The sequence below is a fragment of the Phoenix dactylifera genome, chromosome 7, assembly GCF_009389715.1.
Source record: "Phoenix dactylifera cultivar Barhee BC4 chromosome 7, palm_55x_up_171113_PBpolish2nd_filt_p, whole genome shotgun sequence".
Lineage (NCBI taxonomy): Eukaryota > Viridiplantae > Streptophyta > Magnoliopsida > Arecales > Arecaceae > Phoenix > Phoenix dactylifera.
In genome coordinates this window covers 665,059-680,198 of record NC_052398.1, presented here as the reverse complement: position 1 = coordinate 680,198, position 15,140 = coordinate 665,059, and the positions used below count along the sequence as shown (strand labels likewise).

The 15,140-nt window shown below is 38.3% G+C and overlaps 2 protein-coding genes across 6 annotated transcripts; both read left to right on the top strand.

Annotated features, from left to right (window-relative positions):
• Positions 1 to 1,933: 1,933 nt before the first annotated feature.
• Positions 1,934 to 9,094, top strand: LOC103722613 (uncharacterized membrane protein At1g16860-like). Of its 5 annotated transcripts, none has more exons than XR_606495.4 (5): positions 1,934 to 2,154; positions 5,186 to 6,196; positions 7,620 to 7,775; positions 8,059 to 8,493; positions 8,609 to 9,094. XR_606495.4 is itself a non-coding variant. In XM_008813223.4 (5 exons), exons 2-5 carry the CDS (start codon positions 5,300 to 5,302, stop codon positions 8,799 to 8,801), a joined length of 1,458 nt encoding a protein of 485 aa, XP_008811445.2. In that variant the 5' UTR covers positions 1,934 to 2,154; positions 5,186 to 5,299; the 3' UTR covers positions 8,802 to 9,094. The 5 variants fall into 5 exon arrangements, 4 of the variants coding, with proteins under 4 accessions (XP_008811445.2, XP_008811447.2, XP_038983755.1 ...); XM_008813223.4 differs by having other exon boundaries at positions 8,059 to 8,270; XM_008813225.4 differs by having other exon boundaries at positions 1,946 to 2,334; positions 8,059 to 8,270.
• Positions 9,095 to 9,898: 804 nt separating this feature from the next.
• Positions 9,899 to 13,190, top strand: LOC103722612 (macrophage migration inhibitory factor homolog). Its single transcript, XM_008813222.4, has 3 exons — positions 9,899 to 10,237; positions 10,836 to 11,036; positions 12,898 to 13,190. The coding sequence occupies exons 1-3, from the start codon at positions 10,127 to 10,129 to the stop codon at positions 12,931 to 12,933; spliced, it is 348 nt and encodes a 115-aa protein (XP_008811444.2). The 5' UTR covers positions 9,899 to 10,126; the 3' UTR covers positions 12,934 to 13,190.
• The last annotated feature ends 1,950 nt before the right edge of the window (positions 13,191 to 15,140 follow it).

Sequence of the window (15,140 nt, the reverse complement as noted above, 5' to 3'; positions counted from 1 at the left end):
ATTCTATGATTGGGCATAATTTTCAACAATTTTGCTAATTAGCTCATCATGTGTTTTTCTAAAAAATTTGATCTTGGATCCAAATTTCAAATGCATTTAGTTGTATCCTTTTCTTTTAATACATCATTAGATTATATTAGATCTCGCGGTGAAAATAGTTGGATGTGTTGCATCTTTCATCAAGACCATCTCATTTTGCTATCATAATATTGCGCTATGATAATTGTATTATGGCAAGTTATTTTCGGATATTACTTTTGATCACACACTTTGCGTATGATAAATGCCTTTTTCTTTTGTTCCAATTAGAACAATTTTGTTTAATGCTCCGGCGCCGACTTTATAGGGATTATGAAGTCGCGTGCCAGATGAAGTCGGCAGCAGCAGCCAATCTTATACGGAGCATGAGGAAGTTGTCTGAACAAAGTTGCCGACTTTAGTGATAGATTATAGACATCAATTAAAGTACTTGGAGATTACATTAGTGTTCATAGTGGAAGTTGAATCTGATATATTACTCAAATAATTGCCGTCAGCATTCATGGTGTTCATACCAATATTTATCAAAGATTTCCCTATAATTTAGTTGCATACCAATAATTGCCCATTTGCCCTATAAGCATGTGGATTGCATCACATTCAGCACACCAAAATAACCCTCGGCACAAATTAGTGTCCAGGGTTTATGGGAAGCTAGCCCACTTTCTTCAATGTTGAGTGAATTATGGTGCAAGGCCAGGTGTTTGTGTGGCTTCATGCACTAGATCAGATAATGAAGAGGAACAGGGAACCTCCTCTATCAAATGAAACTCAAATCTAACCCTGTTACTTATGTTGACCTGCAAGAGACATCAAGCTTCATCCATATCAAAGCTATCTTTGTTAAGAACAGGTTATTTCGACAAACAAGACTTGACAAAAACTTGGTATAGGTCAATTCAACCAATGTAGAATATCAGTCACTTCACCAAACCTTTTTTTATTTTTTTTTAAGACGGGCTCCTCACACGGTCACCAAACCTCTTCACAAAATGTCCCATGCATTGGTAATACATTTTCCATGATTTTATTAAGATGTAATATTAATAAAATTTCGTGAATGGCTCAACCATGTCTAGAGCGCACAATCTCACATGTCTCATCTTAGGGTGTAAATGAATCAAGTAACTTGTGAGCTATTTGAGCTCGACTAGCCCGATTTGATTTGATTATTATCAAGCTCGAGTCGAGCTGGAGCAACTTGAATAGTTTTTCGGATCGAACTCGAGTAGCAAAATACTTGACTTGAAAGCTCGTGAGCCTTATGGGCTATATATTTTTAATAATATTATATTTGTATTTATAATATATATTGTTAAGTTAATATTTTTAAATATAATAAATATATTTTTTATTTTGATTTAATTTTTATTTTTTATATTCTGTAATTATGATCAAGGCTCGAATTAAAGCTCGAGTATAGCCCGGTTGATATTCGAGTGGAGTAAAGCCGATCTTAAGTATTATTATTATTTTTAAGTTGAGTTGAGTTTGAACTCAGATCATGTTAAAGCTCGACGTGTCTCTGAAGTTCTAAGCTCAAATATTTTGAACCGAATCTAGCTCGAGCCTCTCGAGTGTCGATTTAGCCCGACCGCACCCTTAGTCACATCTTGGAGTCTCAAATGAGTGCCGAGTACAATGCCTTGTAGCCTGGTATTTCTCCTCTTAGCCTTCCAATTCCAACAAATACGGAGATGAATGTTGCCGTCGCTGCACCATTAAAACCCATGTGGTTTGTTCCGCATTTTTCTTTCCAGAATGTTCCATGTCACATAAAAGAGGAAAATATGCATGAGAGAATCTAAATAGTTTCATTAAACCCTTGGCCCCGGTTCGGTCATTTAACACTTAACAGCACGAGACTGTAGAAGCCCAGCCTTCCTCTCTTTATGTGCGTGTTTTTTTTTTTTGTTTTGTTCCCCCTCTCTCTCTGCGCGCTTTTTGGAGCATTTTTGGGAGACAGCGCAGTGGAGGAAGAAAGGTAGTGCTCTCTTTCTCTATCTTCTCCGTGTGCGGCGATGGCGACTATGGCGGCTTCAGGCCATTTCCTTCCCCCCGCTGGATCTGCCGTTTCGCCCGGTTATCCGGCGCTCCGTCCGTTGGATTCTTGAGGTATCGAAATCTCTGTTTTCGGTCCGTTTTCTCGTCTTCAGTCTTCACTTGATGCTTTTTTTGATGGGGATTTGGATCTCCATGCTGGGCTCGGATCTGCTTCTACTGAGCTCGTTTCTGATGCGAATGGGAGTGCGCTTCTTTCTTTCGTCGTCGGTTTGGGATCTGGGGGTGGAGAAGGTGAGATTTTTTGGGGACCTGGGAGCCGCTTTTTAGGGTTTTAATCTCTATGTTTTTTGCTATGCTTTAAACCGGAAATTTGAAACGGGAATGTGGGTTTGTTTGGTGCCGCCATTGCGAATCTGGGGTCTTTGTCTGCGAGAATCTGCTGTGGAATTTTTCTTGGATTTGTGTGACTTCGTATAGATTTCTAGTGTTCCATTCTGTTTTCAAAGTGAAATTTGCTTCCTTTTACTCGTGGGTTCTGAATATTATATGGATTTATGCCGTCTCCAGTGTTTCAGATGCTTGTCGGTTGGAAAAATGTGATGGGGAATGGAAGGGATGCCTCAGGTCTTCTTGCTCGTATTAGATCTGTGTTCAGTCTCCTCAACCTGATGTCATGCTCGTATTTGGCGCTTCTAAAATTATTACTTGGCTTGATTTATATATTGAACCGAGAGTTTGATTTTATTTATTGCGCCTTGGGCACTTGGATTTTCTTTGGAGCTGTTGAAATGTAGAAAAGCTGATTTTTCCTCATTCAGCATATGATCTAGGGTGTCTGAATGCCTCATCTTAGAATTTAGATATCTTTAGAAAGAATTGGAAGTGTGGATCGGCACTGTCCGGCAAATGGTCCTTCCAGGATGCTCTGATGCCTCCCTTTGGAAAATATTTGAGGATATGATTCTGGGCACTCTACTATTTATCTTAATTGATATAGGATGTATTGTGTTAAATTTGGAGAAAGATGGTTTCCCCGTTTCACAGACGTAGAGAAATAGGAACTCAGGGCATTTTCAGCCTTGATGTAGAAAGTGCTGAGCTGTTTCATATAATTGCTGAATGTGGGGTTTCGGTTTTGACAATTTTTTGTCTTATGTCCTTTTCTTAGAACTAAAGTTTGATGTTAGTCTGACTGACCACTCTACATTATGTTATGCATGACCCCTTTTTTTTCTTCTGACGAGACATTAGTTATTAGAAAAATTGAATTTATATCAATCAGCGTGGCTTTTAGCATTTCTAGCCTTGCCTGCTTTTCTCATGTTCAACAGAATGCAGTATGTTGATTTGATGTGACCTTGATGCTTTTTTTTGTCACAGAAATTAGGGCTTACTATTCTGGCTTTGATTTTTTGGAAGTAAGTCTCCATTAGGAAGGCAACCCTCATACTATTGCACTAAAGTAAAATACTTAAGCCACCCTTCAGTCCACCATGCACAGATGCCAGGGGGAAGAAGGGGGCGTAGTCCAGGTTCCTATGCATTCCAGGAATTTTATGAAAAATTTCAGTCAGTCCTTAAAGAGGATCTTTTTTATGCATATCCAATTGATTGAGCATCTATAGTAAGAAGTGTTTTCAATTGGTGTGAGCGAATAGGTTTCACCTTTTCTTTTTCTCACCTATCTATTATAACAGCTTAGAAGTTAGAATATTGTACTCATTCTCAGATAAAAAAATAAAGATATGAGAAAGTTAAAAGGTATAAGATTGTTTTTTTTAAAGTTCACTCATTTTTATTTATTTGAATTGATACATAATGTTGCTGTAGGACTCTTCGTTCACAGAAGTCATGGTTTATATTGTGGTTTTGGTTTCCCAGATCTTTAGAAACAATTTGTCCCATTGTTTAGGTGACCTTCAGGCCTTGATATATATTAAAAAGTTTTTCTCAAAGTTTATTCTTCTGTATCTTCTCTAAGACGAGATGTATCACTCTTGTAAGGATTGGTGAAGTTTTATGAAATTTGCACTGTTTCCAAAAAAAGCCAAATCCATACAAGCTACCCTTGAAGATATAATCTGCTAAATCTGGGTTAAAAGTTTTTATATATTGCATTTTTTTTTTCCATGATCAGTTTATGAGAGGCATTTCATCACATGAATAACTGGGATCAGTGAGGGAAATCAGGAAATAAGGGCAGGACAGGCAAAAGAGTAGCCTAGTTTTGATCAGCAATTTTGGATTTTCTGGTCTGCAGCCTTTCTTTTGGAACAGTTGAAAGGATCAAATTGATGGCAAATGCATCAAACCGGGGATTGGAAGTTTCCTCACTGCAAATATTCCTCAATGTTGTCTTATTTAATCTGTTTTAATTAGCTGGTTTAATTGGATGGATGGGCACTGAAGGACTATGCTGCTGGATGGGTTTTTTTTTTTTTTTGGGGGGGGGGGGGGGGGGGTTAGATTTACCAGTACATATACAAAGCATCTCATTCTGCAATATAGAAACATGAGTTGCTAATTATTTTGATACCATTTTAGTTTTTTGATGCTGTTGGATTTTGAAATTCATTGATACTATTATGCAGAGCAAGGTCCTTTTTTTGAATTTTGGGCAGGCAGTAAGCATGTTAGTTGGTATTCCAGATCTTTGTAGATCTGAGTTGCTATTGCGTGAAGTTTTTCTTTTTCTTGATGAACATTTGGGTTCTCGATATCTGGATTTATATGTTAAAGTTAAGTGATTGCTTTGAACCTTTTCCTTCTTTGACTTTCTATTCCTGGTTCATTTTTCGTTTAGGGGCAAATCTACATCTTAACAATTTAGGTGGATGTCAGCTGGTTTAGCTGTTCAAAACGTTCATACATTAGAGACTAGAACTTGCTGGAGATGGAAATGTTGAGCGATGGACATGTCGACTGAAAGATGTTTTGTTTTTTTTGATCCCTCAGATCCATACTATATAAGCTTTAGTTTAGCTAGAATTACAAGCCTCATCCTATCACCTATAAGCAATTTTTCTTTCCTTTTTTTTTTTGCTTTTCCTACTGGTTTGTTTTTCAATGTTTTAAGAGTATTCTTGTTCATAGATTTGTTTATGTTATGATTATGAGCTTCAAGTATTTTCTTCCCCCCCAGACTACCCTTGAGTGCTTCATCAAGGAGCTGTTGTACTAGAGTATCTTGAAGTCACCGCTGCAGAGTTTTGTGTTCTTCCAATCAGGATCAAGTGAATTGTATCAGCTAAGCTTGATGGGTTCCAGATTCCCATCACATCAGCTCAGCAATGGCCTGTATGTTTCAGGCCGGCCTGAGCAGCCGAAGGAGAAGCCCCCAACAATGAGCTCTGTAGCCATGCCATACACTGGTGGAGATATTAAAAAATCTGGTGAACTTGGAAAAATGTTTGACATTCCTGTGGATAACTCAAAGTCAAGGAAATCTGGTCCTATTACAAATGCTCCTTCAAGGGTTGGATCATTTGGAGGTGCTGCTCATTCAGGGCCTGTCATGCCTCACTCTGGTGGTCGGTCTAACTATTCATCTGGTCCAGTTTCATGTGCAGGAATTCCAGTTACTGGGACCTCAAGTAGACAGAAATCCAGTTCTGGACCTCTTAACAGACACAGCGATTCAGTCAAGAAATCATCTGGTCCTCAATCTGGAGGAATCGCACCAATGGCTCGCCAAAATTCTGGTCCCCTTCATGCAGTGCTTCCAGCCACAGGACTCATCACGTCTGGACCAATATCAGGGCCATTAAATTCATCTGGTGCCCCCCGAAAAGTATCTGGCCCTTTGGATTCCACTGGGCCAGCCAAGCTACATGGCACTTCCATTGCACACAACCAAGCTGTCACTAATCTCAGCCAAGAGGTTGACAATTCTCTCAAGAGCAATTTCCCCAAAACAATATTGTGGGCTATGATTCTTCTGTTTGTGATGGGGTTCATTGCTGGTGGATTTATTCTTGGAGCTGTTCACAATGCTATTCTTCTCATTGTTGTTGTCGCTTTCTTTGGTGCTGCTGCTGCACTTTTCATTTGGAATACTTGTTGGGGAAGAAGTGCCATGATAGGGTTCATTGCCCGCTATCCTGATGCTGAGCTAAGAACTGCAAAAGATGGTCAATATGTCAAGGTCTCTGGGGTATGTAGCTTCCTTAGTCACACTGAAGGACTTCTTTTGTTTGAAATTGATGTTTTACTGATTGAATGGAATCCAACTTTCCGCTGCAAGTGTTTTCTTTTTGGCTTGACCTGGCTTCTTCAATTCTTCCATATCTTTGAGTCTGTAAACTTCAAGGTTCTTTATTCTGATGTTTTGATTTTTTTACCTGCTTTTTTTGTTTTATTTTATACCTAAAGCTATGTGAATTGCCAGTTCTTAATTTGCTACACTTTTTTGCTTATGCTCCTTTTGTACATGTACAGCAAATATGATCAAAAGATAATGAACACCTGTTTAGCATGCATGGATGGATAATTACTGCAAACTTATGTTGCTATCCGATATATGCATGTATATGTTTATAGGCTCTGAGGACGTTTACTTATTATTACCCATCCAACTTGCCTGCTAAACTATCTGAAGAGGCTTAAGTTCTTTATCATATCGGTGATTGACACAACTCATCTAATGAACTGTTTTTTTTAAAGTTCATCTGTTAAATATAGAAACAAAGGATGTTCAAGCTACCAAGTTCTTAGATTCTCATCCAGCTTGATATTATTATACTGTGAAGCTTTGCAGATGTTAAGATGTTAAGCCTATGAAAAACTACCAACTGGATAGTTGCTCTTCGCCTAGAGTTTTGCTTGGTGAGTCCGTATCCTGACTGAGTTTTGCTTGAGCCTGTGGGATGTCTGTTAAATGGGAATAGTGTAATCTGATTAGAGTGTCTGATGGAATTATCGCTATGTTGCATTGAAGATGCAAATAAGGTTCAAATTGCATGAAAACTTGGGTTTTTGTGCACCTTGTATAATATACCGTACCAGATCCATGACTTCAGGAAAGTTGCACGCTGGTATGACATACCCTTCATACTCTTTCTGGAGTACCCAGAGTAAAGTTCAGATTTTAATCATTTTATGTTTCTGAAAAATAACACTTCAATCTTAACATCAAATTTCAGTCTTGTTTGGGTAACTAGACACCTCATAACTATGGAAACAAATACCTTTTGGTGCCAAAAAAATACAGATTTTCTGATTTATTTAATGATTGTTGATGCCTATAGTCCAACAATTTGCTCATAGCCTCTTGTTCTGGATTTATTTTAGCAAATGCTGTCTGCTGGGCTGGTGTTTTCTGACCTCAATATCTCGAATTCTGTTATCTGCCCTTTCTGTTAAAATGATTTGAATGCCTGGCATGTTGTTGCAGAACTGCTTTCTTTTATGAGGTGTTGTGGCATAAGGCTGCTCATTTTTATGACCAATGCTATTTGTTATAAAATTAGATTAATGATAATTTGAATATCGTGGAGCTTGTTAAGGTTTGTTATCTTTATGTTTTCTCCTATTTCTTTCATGACTTAAAATAATATTATGTTTTAAAAAAATTGCAGGTGGTTACCTGTGGAAACATTCCCCTGGAGTCATCCTTCCAAAAGGTGCCCAGATGTGTGTACACATCTACAAGTTTATATGAATACAGGGGTTGGGACTCTAAGGCTGCCAATCCCCATCATCGCTGTTTTACTTGGGGGCTTAGATCAATGGAGGTGAGCAAGTTAGGTTAGGATTGTTGTTCTTGTCAGTGTATCATGCAGGGTTAAGCTTCTTGTGGAGAGCACCAGTGCAATTCAATGGCCATGGTTAAACATGTGGATGGAATTATTAAACTGTAGTGTCATGCGCATCCTGCAGTGCCCTTTCGTCATATTAAACAGACTCTTTTAGTTGTGTGCAGAGATGATTGCATAAATCTGTTATTGTTAAGAACTTCGAGGTGCCATGGGTTAGTTTGAGTTGGACCTTTCTAAATTTGTCTTTCATTTTTTGCAGAGACATGTGGTCGACTTTTACATCTCTGATTTTCAGTCAGGATTACGAGCACTGGTCAAGACAGGCTATGGTGCAAGAGTGACTCCATACGTTGATGAGTCCATTGTTGTTGACATTAATCCAAACAACAAAGATTTGTCTCCTCATTTTATAAGGTGGTTGGGGGAGAGGAACCTTTCAAGTGATGATCGTGTGATGCGCTTGAAAGAAGGGTAATTGGAGCCTTCTAAGATATTTTAAATTTAGTAGCTCTGTCTGTTTCTTTTCTTTATTCAGCGAAGACTCAAGCTTCCTGACTCCCTGTGCTACAAAACTTCTGGACAAGATCTCTAATATCTGGGAGTCTTATTCTGGATATGTTAATATATTTTCTAGAAACCTACACTTCAATCATTAGTGGAGTTGGGGAGGCACACATGAACACTGAGAGTTATGGTAAAAGAGAACAATGTCAATCATCATATTGATGGCTATTTAATGTACATGGGTGAGAACAAATTATCTAGGCAGACATCTTGAAACTAACAACTGCTTCGTCACTTTCCTCTAGGTATATCAAGGAGGGAAGCACTGTGAGCGTAATGGGGGTTGTCCAAAGAAATGACAATGTCTTAATGATTGTTCCTCCATCAGAGCCAATATCTACAGGATGCCAGTGGGCCAAGTGTATACTTCCTGCAAGCCTTGAAGGAGTAGTTTTGAGATGTGAAGACACTTCAAAGATCGATGTCATACCAGTATAGCAAGTGCAATGTTGGTTCGGTGGTGATCCGGCGTATGCCACTTCCAGGGTTTGTTGCCGTGGCAGCGACAAGTGCCTGAAAGACGGCAATGATTTATGATATTAAGTTGGAGGTTGTTTTTCTTGGCTTCTATTGTATAGCTTTCTCTGGTTTTTCCTTCCTTTTTTTTTTATTCAGTAGGCTCAAAAGCTTTTGTAACAAGGATCTGTTGATGTGTTTCAGAAAGTAGACAATGTGACTTGGGCATATGCTAGAAAATATTTGAGCTATTGTCTGAAATCAGATTTGGCCCATCTCTCCTCTCCTCTTCTCTCTCTCTCTCTCTCTCTCCCCCCCTGAGATGATGGACATGGTTTATAAGATGCTTAGGCGGACAACAGATGTAAGCTCATGGGCATGTAAACGAATTTTCATGACGGTGGTGGGAAGCATTTTGTAGCGGGACAGGCAATTAATATTGTTCTCATTCAATTGGTACACTTGCTTGCTGTCTATTTTGCTGAAGCAATTGTTGTGTTATTGAACTACCATAAAACCACCCCCTCTTAGAGCTCGGTAAAAGTGAGAGCTATTATCTTGCCAGATTGGTTGGAGAAGTATAATTCATGGCGTTTATTTGGAGAAGAGGAGCCAGGTAATTGTTGGTACAGTATTCTGGTCTCTATTTTTCTTATGATATTAGCCAAATACTGGGTTTCACTGCATAATTTTTTTCTGTTCAAATGTTCTGATTTTGTGTTGTGGAGATTCATCGGTGGCTGAGAATGCTATAATTAGATTCATTCAATGTGTTTTCTTCCTTCCTTGGGACATTTCCACTGTCTATATTCTGTAGGCTGCTAGCTTTTCTCGTCAAGTCTCAAGTAAGGGATCATCTTCAAAGAACTACCGACATTATCAGAATTAAGAAGCATTGCCTTGTTGACAGAAAGAAGATTACATTCCAGAATATAACAACATCTAGATTTGCTGTCGCATATCTTGTCCCACACAGACGGCAGACAGCCATTTTTTTGGGGGGGTGGGGCCAAGACGCACCATAGGATAGCTTGAGTGCCTATATTGCACACGGTAGCTAGAATTTCTCCTTCACTCGAGGCGTTCCAGGTTTTGATTTGGAACCTGAACTCACGCCCGGTCCTCGGACCCGGTCTAGTTTTGCTCCAGCCCGCGTCTACTGGACCCGTTATGGTACTGGCCTCCGCCAACAGCTTTCGGCTGAGGTATCTTATCTGTCTATCAGATTCCTTCGACTCGAAGTGCGGCGGAGTTGGGCTCGGCGGCCAACGCGTTCCGCTTCGGAAGCAAGCAACCAGAAAGAAGAGATGCCGACGTTGAACCTGAGCACCAACATGCCGGTGGACGCCGTGATAGCCTCCGACATCCTCAAGGACTGCACCAAAGCCGTCGCCAAGATCATCGGCAAGCCCGAATCCGTGAGAAAGCTCGACAATCTCTCTTCTACTCCTCTCCTTTTTAGCTTTTTTTTTTCATCGTTATTTAGATGTACTATCACATGTTTGATGAAATTACCCAGTGAGAGTGAGATTACTTCTTTGATGGGTTCCCTCTCTGTTTTGAGTAATGCCGCCTGCATATAATTTCTCAATTTATTTATTTATTTCTTCTTGCTTGCTAAATCGGTGAATCTGTGACAGTGGGACACCAGAAATGAGTTTTCCTGAAAAGATTTCTTTTATTGGATTTACAGGTTGTGATAATTTAATCACGATGGTAGGTTGTGGTTTTATAGTCTTACTTTGAATTGTTTTCTCCTTCCAAAGTTATGGTTTTGATCAGTTTACTCTGAATGGGAGTAGGTTTTCTCATATTCATGTTATCACTCATTTTGTTCCCATTTGTAGTATATGACAGTCTCAGCAACAATCTCCCAGCTGGGATGTTGCTAATATGAAGCATATCGTACTTTTCATTTTTTATGTGCCTATGTTCTCCACTTCATCATTATGAGCACAATTTCTTGTGTGTTTAACTTAGCTTGCTTTTTGAATTCTATTTTTTGTCGGTGGTTAGTATGTGATGATTTCAATAAATGGAGGAGTGCCTATGGCTTTTGCTGGAAGTGAAGAACCAGCGGCATATGGAGAAGTCATATCCATTGGGGGGCTTGGTCCCAGCGTGAATGGGAAGCTAAGTGCAACTCTTGCTGAAATTATTGAAACCAAGCTGTCGGTGGATGGTTCCAGGTTTTATATCAAGTTCTATGATGTGCAGGTGAGCGAGTGATCCGAGTTCCATTTTGACTTCGATATCTCTTTCCACTTCTTTAATATGGGGCTCGTAATTTTCTAGAACGTTACTTCTATTTTGTAAGTTTCTCTAATTTGATATGAGATCGCAGGGGCTTAGTCATGTATGGTGTTTCTAGAAACTAGTTGTGTGACCTTAATCCTTTTTTCCCCTTTGTTCTTAAGGAACTAGTTGCACTTAATCATATTCTTTGGTCAACGTCTTAAGTCTTCTTAAGGTGGGGCTCATAGCTTCTTGCTGGTATCAGGAGTAAGCATGCATGTAGAATGCATCATATGCATGCAAGGAACTAATCTAAATTGCATAATTGTTTGTGGTGTGGCTAAATGGGGTTAGTGATAAATGATTTATAAAGAACCATAAAGGAAATATGAAAATGCTGACAGAAAGATACGACAATTATATGAAATTTGAGAGCGATAATAGTTGAAGTGCAGGAGAAACTAAAAATCAGATTAGGTTCTGCATGCGGCAGCCATGTGGCGGAGTAAGTAGCCAACTTGAGCTTGTGGAACTGTGACTTAAGCAGATGACCTGTTTATTTGGCTCAACCTCTTCAGAGTGGCCATGAGAAAATGATTCCCATGGTTTCAAGGACTAGAAGCAATGAGTTTAGGTTAATGTTGTATGGTCTATAGGTGACTTGGAGATTAGGGATGGGTAAAATTTTAGGTATAGAAATCAACTGATGTAAAAAGGGTGAGAATAAAGTCTCTTCTTTCTCAATTATGTTAAGTAAAGAATAATGTCTAGAATAAGTTTCATAAAAAATAATGGAATACAAACGAGCTCTGATGATTGGAACATTCTCAAAATTTAAATACTTACATTATAAAGGAGTGCACAACATAACCATCTAAAATTATTCCAGAACCATCGGCAACATTCATGCTCTAAGTCATCTTGAAGCTTCAGTCTAATGCATAAATTTATGATTTTAATATGGGAAACAATGTTTTAAAGCTTCATAGCTATAAGCTTGTGGAATGTTGAGCTGTAATTGGTTCTGGCTGCCTTTCTCCATCTTTACTAATTGTAGGAAAATATCGTAGTATTGTGTTATTATATACCAATCATCACTGTATTATTCCAAATCATCACTGTATTATTCCAAACATGAGTCACCCAAATCTTGTATATGGTTTATTACAAATGGTTGATGCGATGCTTAGATTGTTTCATGTTTTGTATCATATACTCTTGTGCTATTCTGCATATCAAAAGATCTTGGGAGTTTTTTCACTTTCACCTGTAGTTCTCTCTAACTTATCATGCTTTTAGACTTGTCTGAACACAAAGTCCATGTGATCTGCATATCCACCATCTTACTATTGCTGAGTATGAATACAAATCCTCCAAGCAACTGTTGTCATGTTGGTTTGTTTTCTACCTATTGGTAGGAGCACTTTACTCAAAAACTTTTAGTACAAATTCGACCTCAAATAACTAATCTTGCACTATCATTCAATTGGGTCACATTTACGATTCAACAGCAGCTAAAAGAACCTTTCATCATGTAAGACCTACATGCTTATTGTTGCCATCAAAAAGTGATCCCATGGGTTATTCCTAATCCATCTTGTAAACTGAAATATTATGTTCTTCGTGCAATTTTACATAATTCTTTCTTTCTTCCTGCCTAGATAAAGGCAAGTGAATTATGCGCAAGTCAATATTTACGCTATAGAGTTTTTGCTTGCAAAATCATTTTCATATAAGCTGGTATAATCATGACTTTTTATCCCAGTTTGCAGAATTTGCTAGATTTCTTCCTATTCCCATTTGTTTAAGTCCTGATTACTTGCATGATTTTCCCCCCTCACAGCGCTCCTATTTCGGCTTCAATGGCTCTACATTTTGAGCAAGCAGGCCATCTGCCAGAGATCCCATCTCCTTTCTGGGCAAGATCAGTGTTCTTGCTGTCATTTAGTCTTGGTTCTTATGTAACTTTTTGTACTTCTATACTCCCCCCAAAAAAAAGAAGAAAAGAACAGTTATTATCTGGACTGTCAGCAACATATTCTGCTGCAGCTGAACTTTATTGATGTTCGTATGGAACTTTTGCCTTCTTAATTGTCACTCAATATTATAGTTTAGCCCTCGCAGTTGTCACTTAAATGATTAAATTTATTCGTGGTGTCTGTTTATGTAGCTCTGCAACTAGCATATGAGAAGGGTGAGTGTCTTTTTTCTAAGTTGTTTGATTAAAGTTCAGCCTCAGAACCTGCAGATGAAGGAGTCTATGAAGGCCTTCCACCTGCAATAGCCAACAAAGATCTTGTCAGCTAAATATCTCGGTGGGAGATGGCAAAAGTGGATCTAATTTCCTAATCCTTGACCACAGCAGTAAGGTGCCAGCTAAATTGCTGGCCAAAGCTTTTGGTTGTGCCAGAAATCTCCCATTATATAGCCCATAATTGTATCGACAGGACTCATCCATGTAAGGCTGAAGACTAGTTTTCTGGAATCTCCAATTTGCTTGTTTGACTTGACTACAAACTAAGGTTTATTGAACTTGGATTGATGATTAATGTTTATCTGAAAATTTTACCTTTTTATGATCTACTGATAGCTTGGTGCTGGCCATTGTTTCTCAAATTGTCACTGTTCTGGTGACCTGAGTTTGGAGCTCTCTGGCTGGTGTACGAGAGGATTGACTACCTATTCAAGTGGTTACACATCATATTCAAACCTTCTTAGCTACACTTTGTTTGCAGTTCAAGTAGGCCTTCCATCTGCAATTCAAGCAGTCCTGCAATTGCCACCGAGGCTGGGTATGGCGAGGCGAGGTTATTTGAGTGCAGATACATCTGTAGAAGCTAGAAAATAAAATTTTAAAAACTTAAAAAGAAAGATTTGTTAAGAAAATCGATAATGTAGATTCTGTATGGTTTGCCATGTAAGATATACTATTAGTTTCCTTGTAAATTGAAAATGTCTCTCTCATTGACATTAAAGGAATAAGAGCGTCTTTCGTGCAAAAGAAGATGAACTTTCATAGCACGAAAACCTCATTTGGATCATCAGCCGTCAGCTTTGAGATGTTTGTAGAGAGATGAATGATGGACTTTGGAGTGCTTTGAGAGCTGTGCTATGGGTGATCTAATGCTGGTCCCGTGCAAATGAGTGTTCATTATTTTTTTGTGTGAAAGATACAATCCGATTTTAGCGTGCGATTTGGGCAAGAGGTGCCACCCTTACCCTTGCACATAGCAGATTGCCACTTGAAGTGATCCAGAGGATAGGATTTATTTGGGATGTAATTAAAGGTTCGTAACTCTACATTTTTATAATTATTTGGGATGTAATTAAAGGTTCATAACTCTCTATTTTTATAATTATTTAGGACGTCATTAAAGGTTCGTAACTCTACATTTTTTTAATAAATTTCTGTGCTTGCTTCACATTATCCATTTTTGGCCAAGGGTTAAAACAATAATCAGAACCAAAAGGAAAAAGTAACCAACTTCCTAATTTTTCAGAAGAGAGAGAGAATCCATCACTCGGATCCAAAATCTTTTGTCATTAGCTAAAAAATTGTGCCTAGTGGGACAGGACAGGCCTAGTTCACCCAAGCCTTTTGATTTTTATAAAAAAAAATCATATTTTTTTGCAAAATTAATTAGAATCTGCAAAAATTTAGATTATAAATAATATCCTTAACATATTATTTTTTATTTTTTCATAATTCTACAATGTTACCATGGCATCGTTATGAAAAGCAACAGATTTGCAAAACTCTGTTTGTTTGTCAAGAAAATAAGGAAAAAAAAAGAGTTAGCAATCTTTGATGTTTGGTGAAATAAAAATATCTTAGATAATGTGCATGATTATGAGAAGCATCCCAAAGTAATCTTGATCGGAAAATCTATTGTTATCCAAAACTTTTCAAAATATTTTATAACTGGAAACTTGAGAATACGATTTGTTATCATCCTTCGGCCTATTCCTTGTAAAGAAGGAAAAAAGATTTAAGCAAAAAAAAAAAGGGAAGGAAAAAAGATAAGAGAAATAGCGTTCCATACCAACGGCACCATGAACATGGCCCATTGTAACGTCGTATTTAGA

Coding starts and splice junctions, on each gene's coding strand:
- LOC103722612 (XM_008813222.4), top strand. CDS start 10,127: ATGCCGACGTTGAACCTGAGCACCAACATGCCGGTGGACGCCGTGATA. Junction 10,238..10,835: donor TCATCGGCAAGCCCGAATCC/GTGAGAAAGCTC, acceptor GTCGGTGGTTAG/TATGTGATGATTTCAATAAA. Junction 11,037..12,897: donor TCAAGTTCTATGATGTGCAG/GTGAGCGAGTGA, acceptor CCCCCCTCACAG/CGCTCCTATTTCGGCTTCAA.
- LOC103722613 (XM_008813223.4), top strand. CDS start 5,300: ATGGGTTCCAGATTCCCATCACATCAGCTCAGCAATGGCCTGTATGTT. Junction 6,197..7,619: donor AATATGTCAAGGTCTCTGGG/GTATGTAGCTTC, acceptor AAAAAATTGCAG/GTGGTTACCTGTGGAAACAT. Junction 8,271..8,608: donor GTGATGCGCTTGAAAGAAGG/GTAATTGGAGCC, acceptor ACTTTCCTCTAG/GTATATCAAGGAGGGAAGCA.